The 7,726-nt window shown below is 40.1% G+C and overlaps 2 protein-coding genes across 2 annotated transcripts in view; both read right to left on the bottom strand.

Annotated features, from left to right (window-relative positions):
* Positions 1 to 224, bottom strand: part of ARPC3 (actin related protein 2/3 complex, subunit 3, 21kDa) — an 11,303-nt gene extending 11,079 nt beyond the window's left edge. Inside the window, exon 1 of the mRNA XM_008570445.1 lies at positions 71 to 224. Coding sequence (XP_008568667.1) covers positions 71 to 76 — 6 coding nt within the window. The 5' untranslated portion in view covers positions 77 to 224. The remainder of the gene's footprint in view (positions 1 to 70) is intronic.
* A 2,597-nt stretch (positions 225 to 2,821) lies between these two features.
* Positions 2,822 to 7,726, bottom strand: part of GPN3 (GPN-loop GTPase 3) — a 12,013-nt gene continuing 7,108 nt past the window's right edge. The window contains exons 3-8 of the mRNA XM_008570444.1: positions 6,842 to 7,009; positions 5,796 to 5,920; positions 5,110 to 5,225; positions 4,863 to 4,959; positions 4,130 to 4,258; positions 2,822 to 3,526 (exon numbers count right to left, since the gene is read on the bottom strand). Coding sequence (XP_008568666.1) covers positions 3,464 to 3,526; positions 4,130 to 4,258; positions 4,863 to 4,959; positions 5,110 to 5,225; positions 5,796 to 5,920; positions 6,842 to 7,009 — 698 coding nt within the window. The 3' untranslated portion in view covers positions 2,822 to 3,463. The remainder of the gene's footprint in view (positions 3,527 to 4,129; positions 4,259 to 4,862; positions 4,960 to 5,109; positions 5,226 to 5,795; positions 5,921 to 6,841; positions 7,010 to 7,726) is intronic.

The raw sequence follows: 7,726 nt of genomic DNA, 5'->3' as shown, positions 1-7,726 counted from the left end.
GAGCCCGCACGATTCCCCGCCGCTCTGCCCAATCTTGCCATCTCCCCACACCCCCGGCTCGAACTCTTACCGGCATCTTGATGGCGCCCGGGTTTCAACCCAGACCAGCAAAATCGGGTTAGAGCTCGGCGCTTCCGGTCCGACGGCCCGGGTGGGGTAGGCGGAAGCGATCAGGAGAGGGAGGGCGACGGGAGGACGCGGCGCTTCCGGCTTGCAGTCCCGCCTCTGGCTGCCACAGCTGCGCCGGTCTTAAGGGGCGCCAGGGGGCGCCCGAGCACTAGGCAGGGGTTTTGAGTGTAACGCATGCGTTAGGCGCGCGCGCACGGATATGAGTCTTGGGGTTACAGAATCCCAGTGATCGATCATCTCCTTTGTTTTTCCTTAAAGATCAGCTTTTCAGTGAAGCATTTCTTGGTCACACTGTTTTGAATTCAACCTCACTCCGCCACCCTGCCTTATCCTCTTTACCGTTTTCCTTAGTTTTTATAATTTAGTTTACATGTGGTGTTTATCTCGTCTCCCCATCCATCTGAACGTCAAAAAGAAAGGGATTTTGTCTGTCTTGTTCACTGCTGTATTCTCCGCGTCTGTAACAGTGGTGGTACATATTAAGCATCAATAAATATTTGTTGAGTGAATGAATGAGCCCAACCCACCGCTTTAAAAAACGGAGAAACTGAAGAGCAAAGCAAAAAAGGGATTTGTGCATTACTTTGTAATGCAGTTCTTTTCGTAATAGTTGAGAAAGTGGGCACCGGGTTTCAAACCTAGTGCCAACGTTTACTAGCTCTGTAATTTTCGGAAAGTTAATTAACCTCACAGTGTCTCAGTTCCTCACTCTATAACGGAGACAACAGTACTTTACCTCACAGCTGTGTGAGGGCGAAATGAGTCACCTGAAAAGTGCTTAGAACTTACATGCCTGGAACATACTCAAGAGGTTTTTACCTTATAACATCAAGATCATGAGTTTGGATCTCCGTATCAGCTAGCCGCCACTCCCTCCCCACATCCAATTTTTTTTTTTTTTTTTTAGTCCATTACTACAAAGCACCACATGCGAAAAGCCAAGTTCATTGCTGCTTTGGAGCCACTTCTTATGCCGGTCCCTCAGACTGGAATACTCTGCCCCACATTCCCACATCTGATTTCTCATTTAGATTTCTGGCCAAATAGCACCTTTTAGGAGGGGTCTTTGACAAAGAGCCCAAAGTAGCCCCCCCATCCATTTTTTTTTTTTTTTTTTTTTTAGTCCATTACTACAAAGCACCACATGCGAAAAGCCAAGTTCATTGCTGCTTTGGAGCCACTTCTTATGCCGGTCCCTCAGACTGGAATACTCTGCCCCACATTCCCACATCTGATTTCTCATTTAGATTTCTGGCCAAATAGCACCTTTTAGGAGGGGTCTTTGACAAAGAGCCCAAAGTAGCCTCTTAGTCACTCTCTATTTCTTTACTGTTTTCTCGTGTTGCCATCCATTATCAGATGTTTCCTTGCTCATAGTCTCATGGGCCAGCATGTCAGCCCCATAAGAGTAAGGCCCTATCTGCTTTGAAAGTCCCCATTCCATCTCCAGTTCTGGGCACCCATAGCAGCTCAGTAAGTTTGTCTGAAGAGTCACGTCAGGCTTGCCTATGAGACAGTGAAATCCTTGAGAACTAGAACTGTCAGAATTATCTTGGAAACCCCAGTATCCAGATGGAAAGGCAATGGAATCTGGCCCTTCACTTCTTTCCCACAGGCACATACCAGCCTCTGCAGAAGCTGAACCAGGGAGGTGTAGTTTAAGGAGCAATGAAAAGGGAAAGTAAAAAGTTGTCCCTTCTTTCTTCCCCTCCCACATGACAATAAAGTTTCTAAGAATTAGCACCACTGGGAGATCAGGGTGTTTTCACCCGTTCCATACTCTAAGGACCATGGGACTGTCCCCAAGCAGCCCAGCACATCACCATGTTGCCCGCTCATCCTGTTCTCCTGAGTGGCCCTATAACAGTGGACCATGGTGCAGATACCTGCCTCTTCCTCCTAGCCTGGGCCTCCAGGCACAAGCTGCCACTGATGCCTATGGCTCCTCACATTTTGTTTCTTTAATTCAAATAGATCAAATTTGACACTGCAGGTGTACTTGTGCTATCTTGGCCCAACAATGGTTAAAAATTTAACCCGAGTTGCAGGTTTTCAATAAAGGCTTAATTTGTATCAGCTGTAAGATCCATCACCAAATGACCAATAAAGCCCGGGCCTGTCATGAGGATTAAATGAAAGAGATTATGTAAAATGCTTCTTAGAATAATGCCTGGAGTACTTGATAAATAAATGAGTCAGCCTTGCTTTGGCAGAGCCTGGCCTATAGAGGGTGCTAGAAAAATATCTGTTGACTACACATTCCCCAGGGACTACTTTGACACAAATGAACTTAGAACACAAATGAACTTAGAAATACTGAAAACAAACAATTCAATCGATGTGGCAAGAAGTTAAAAAGAAAAATGACATCTGCATTTTTGTGTGTACTTGTCAGCACCACGCTCAGCCAGTGAGCAAACCGGCCATCCCTATATGGGATCCGAACCCGGGGCCTTGGGGTTATCAGCACCGCACTCTCCCGAGTGAGCCACAGGCTGGCCCTTTTGTGTGTACTTGTTATTATTAAAGGAATGTATAAATTCTTAAACACTTAGAGACCACAAACCACATTTCTAAAAACAATCATGGGCCTGGCCAGTTAGCTCAGTTAAGAGCATGGTGTTGGTAACACCAAGGTCAAAAGTTTGGATCCCCGTACTGGCCACTTGTCAAAAGAAAAACAATCACTGCCTACATTTGACACTTGGGGAAATTTATTCATTCAAAAATTTGCCCTGCCTGAGTAAAATTCTGCCTGTAAAATAAGAGTGTAATGAAAGGTTTGTGCTGCCTTTCCATTTCTTTTACATATATACATATATATCTCAAAACATGGTTACTTTTAATTTTTAAATTATACAAACAACACATTTTCAATGTAGGAAAATGGGAAGATACAGATAAGCAATGGTCTTATCTATATCCTTCCAGACTTTTTCCTTTGGATATACCTATGTACATTGTTACAATAATTCCTGCCCCTCAACAAACCCTCAAAAACAACAAAAATCAAACAGTAAAAATAAAGTGACTGTCCTGTAGCAAAGGTGCTAATTTATATTATATACAAACCTATGTGCATTCATTTCAATTTTGACTTTTAAAATCTAAATTGATGCTACTAAAACAATACTAAAATATTTCACTTTAAATAGTAGTAGTTTCAAAATAACTCAAGACTTCATTCAGGCATGCTGCTGATAAAGAGCAAAGTAATGTTTTTTTCATTAAAATAAGTAGCTTTCTACTACTGCATCCTTCAAAGAGAAGAATGTTCTGTTGGTCTGGCTATAAGGTCTTCACATATATACACAATTACTATTCAGTAAACTCTTCATTCATTCTGCTGTTCTTGAAAATATTCATCAAATATAGAGGAAGATTCGTCTTCACGTTCCTGACACAAAGGAAACACAAAATAGAAAAATACATTCATTTCCTCTCAGACCTACTATATGTTTAAATATTTTTCAGGTAATGCTCTATAAGGAACTAATACCCAGCACCAGCTCCAGGTGTTGCTCAAACAAAACCATTAAAAGTAAGAACGGCAATGATGGATAGCATTTTTCCAAATATGTGGTAAATTAATGTGCTTATATCTCATCAAACAATTTCTCATTTGAATTTATATTCACAATGATCCTTAGCTAATCTGCTGTGATAGTGTCCTACTGACAATTATCATTAGTCTTCCTACTGATTTATGTGAGGGCAGCCCCAGTCCAACTGGATTGCAGCTCCTCTTTGCACATACCCCAAAGCTCCAAGCACAAAGAGACTTAATTCAATATTGCCTGAACAAAATGTTGAATAAAACTGATACCGTTTATTGAGCACAGCTGTTAATTTCAGAGATCACCCAGAAAAGCCCAGATAACTGCCACCACCACTAGGACAAAAAACTCATTTAAGGAGTTGCCTGGATTATGCAGGAGGCCAGTAAGTGCTGGCAAATATTTTTACCAAAAGCCAACAAACATACCAAGTCAGAAATTACCTTTGGTTCTTTAAATTCCAAATCTTCTCCATATTGAATGGAAAAATCAATATGCTGTAATACAATGTTCATGCTTTCTTCATCTGACTGATCATAAGGTAAAAATCGAACCATGCTGTAATCGTCAATCTACAAGTTGGGGATTTCAAGAAAGACTCATCATTCTGAAGTTGTGCAAAATACATAATTTTCAACTTATATTTGAGTTTTATAATCATTTGTAATTCTGATTAAAAACATTTCTGTGGAGAAGAGAGGAGGAGGAGTGATAGGCAGAGACAGAACAACAGCATTGATTTTTCTGACCTTTGACGTGCTAGACCACTTGTCAGCTTACTACTTAACTAGACACTTACTGTGTCATGGGTATTTATGTGATACAACAACCGCCGAAAATTTTACAAGGGCACAAATGGTAACTAGACACTTACTGTGTCATGGGTATTTATGTGATACAACAACCGCCGAAAATTTTACAAGGGCACAAATGGTTCTTAACAATCCAAATGGTTTGAAATAATAGACACATTTGTTAATTGATGGGCCACTGTCAATAACTACTTCTAAAATAAACTGCTGAACGACCAGCCCACAGCCCCTCCACACCCTCTTCCTCTTTGCTGGAAATAGGGTTGGACTATGCTTTTCATAAAGGTGTCCAGTTAGATGTGAGCAAACACTTGACCAGGTCATTTAGAAAAAAACCCCAAAAAACCTCACTTGAAGAACTTACCAGTCCACATATAGCTTTAGTCAATTTTTTGAATTTTTTGCTTCTTAAGTCACCTGTAGAATCATCTAACAAAGAATACATGTCTGGATCTAGAAACCTTTAATAGTGAGAAAGAAGACTGATGAATAATAGGAAGAATAAATCAGGAAACCAAACTTATAGACTGACAGAACCCCACATCTAAATAAAACACAAGGTTCATCTCTGCAATTAAGATCTGATGATAATGGAAGAACAATAAACTCACTTCTCAACTTCCTTTTTAGCTTTCTTACTCAGCAGATCCATTTTTGTCATGATGTTAACTTGTGGAATTTCTAGAGAGATCATGGCACTCAAGGCTGCCAGGATGCCAGAAATAAACTGAAGGAGGAAACAGAAAAGGGAAGACCAATCAACTTGCCAACAAAGTTCCCTACCTGGTCTCTGCACAAAGAGAGGCTTCTATTCCTCACTGGAACAAAATTGGCCTAAATAAAATAAATGCTAATATTTAAAAAAAGACTGTTCACTAATCACATGGTTGACACTTAGTCCCCAAAGGCAAAGGTAAGGAGGGAAGATGTAGATTTAATGTAAAGTAATCACAAATCCCAATTTCATTAACTTTCTTTCCCATCTAATATTCCTCAAGAAGTAAAATTTGACTCAGATAGTTCATAAACTGGACAAAAGGTCCTCAGAAAATTAAAAATAGACTATTTTATAAAATACCCACCTGCCTCAAGTTTTCCTTGGTAAGTAGTTACCCAAAATCTATATAACTAATTTACTATTTTTGAGTTAAAAATACATTATCATAATAATTTAATAGTAAGGAATACTAAATAACTCTGTAATCGTTTGTGAAATGTCCAGAGTCACAAAATTAAAGGGGACTGTCATCTGCTTGTACCCAAGATTTAAAAATCTACAACAGATTTATCCTCAGACCTTGAATGACTCCACCATGAACTGAGAATCAACAAGAAAAACTCCACAGACTCGGAACTCCCACTGTTCAAGCTGCTGGACCAGCTGTTTCATCACAGGCAGGTGAGTGTACAACTCAATCTGACCTACACAAAGAACATTACCAGAATATTATCATCAAATTACAGGAAACAAAATTTCCCCAAAAGACAGTTGGAAAAAAAAAGAAGTCGACCCCGGGTAGTAATACATTCAATTTTAAGGGGACTATAGCCTCTTGAAGTAATCATAAAACATAATGTAATGCCATATGGGAATCCCGAACAAACTATCCACTTTTATGTAGAAAATGAGGTTCTTCACACTTTTTTTCCAGTCAAAAATGAGTGCTATAAAGGTATGTGCAGTTTAAGCATATCCATTAAGTCGTACACTTATGATATATGCACTTTTCTGTGGCTATAGAAATGTTCAATGAAAAGGAAGGGAAAAAATTGAGGGCCACAGATGATCAAAGCTAGGTTAGGTTCAAGTCTAAAATTCACTATTTGGCTTAAGAAGCTGTATGTGATTATCTGCCCCTTACTAGCCTGACCTCACAACATTTTCCTCTATTTATTATGCTCCAGCCACACTGGCCTTTTCAGTGCCTCAAACCCACCTTGTTCCTTCCAGCCTCAAGGCCTTCGGCATGCTGTGCTCTCTGCCTGGACCACTGTATCCCTCATCTTCACACTATGGCCCAGCTTAAAAGCTACTTGATCAGAAGCCTTCTTGACCTCCCTCCTATGTTACGATCTGTACTACTCTTGTGGAACACCTGTCATAAATAAGTATATTGGGGTGGTTTTGTTGATGCTATCTGACACTCCACTTTACTGAGATCCATGACAGCAGAGAACATGGCTACCTTGCCCTTTATGGTATTCCCAGTGTACAAACTAAGTACTCGATAATCTCAATGAATGAATTAAAGCCAACAAATAAGCGTTAGAGCTACAAATGCTTGCTGAGATCAGAACTATTGCAACTTCAAGGAAAACAACACTTTCAAATTGCTGACCTACCTGGACAGTCAAAAAGGATGTAGTCATCCTCTACATGGCCAAGACAATTCTCTAGCCAGTCGAAATTATTGGCAAAGTACTCCATGCAAAATACCAATCCTCCATTGGGACCAAACCGTAGAGAGTCATCCTCCATCACATCATCCACTTCTATCAGTTCCCGGATATCTGAAAAGGACAGACAGGGCCCAGAATGTAAGTGTTCATTCAAAAATTGTTATCCTCACTAGTAATAATTAACAATTACATTTAAAAACCTCACATAAATGAAATTAATTATGTACATGGTTTTTCACTGTAGCAGTGTCCATTAATAGGGAACTGAGCAAATAAATTATTTCACAGCCAGACAATGGAATACTATGCAACCGGAAAAAGTGGGAAGCTCTTTAAATACTGATATAATACAATCTCCCAGGTATATTGTTAAGTGAAAAATTCAAGGTGCAGAACTCTGTAAGAATGCCATCATTAGTATTTTTAAAAAAGACAAAAATTCACTACATACACATAATACATATATATGTATTGGATTTTATTTGCACAGACTATCTATGGAAGGACACACCAGAAATTGGTAATACTGACTGCCCCAATGAAGGGAACTGATTGCTGGGACAAAGAGCTGGGAGGGAGACACCTTCCTGAATACTTACTCTTTTATACCTTTTGCACTGACTGCCCCAATGAAGGGAACTGATTGCTGGGACAAAGAGCTGGGAGGGAGACACCTTCTTGAATACTTACTCTTTTATACCTTTTGCATTTTTTTTTTTTCCTTTTTGTCTTTTTTCGTGACCGGTAACGGGATCGCAACCCTCAGTGTTGCGCCCGTACCTCGACCGGCAACGGGATCGCAACCCTCGGTGTCGCACCCGCACCGTG

The sequence above is a fragment of the Galeopterus variegatus genome, unplaced genomic scaffold (genome assembly GCF_000696425.1).
Source record: "Galeopterus variegatus unplaced genomic scaffold, G_variegatus-3.0.2 Scaffold604, whole genome shotgun sequence".
Lineage (NCBI taxonomy): Eukaryota > Metazoa > Chordata > Mammalia > Dermoptera > Cynocephalidae > Galeopterus > Galeopterus variegatus.
The sequence above is the reverse complement of the archived record's forward strand: the minus strand, read 5'-3'. Positions and strand labels throughout refer to the sequence as shown.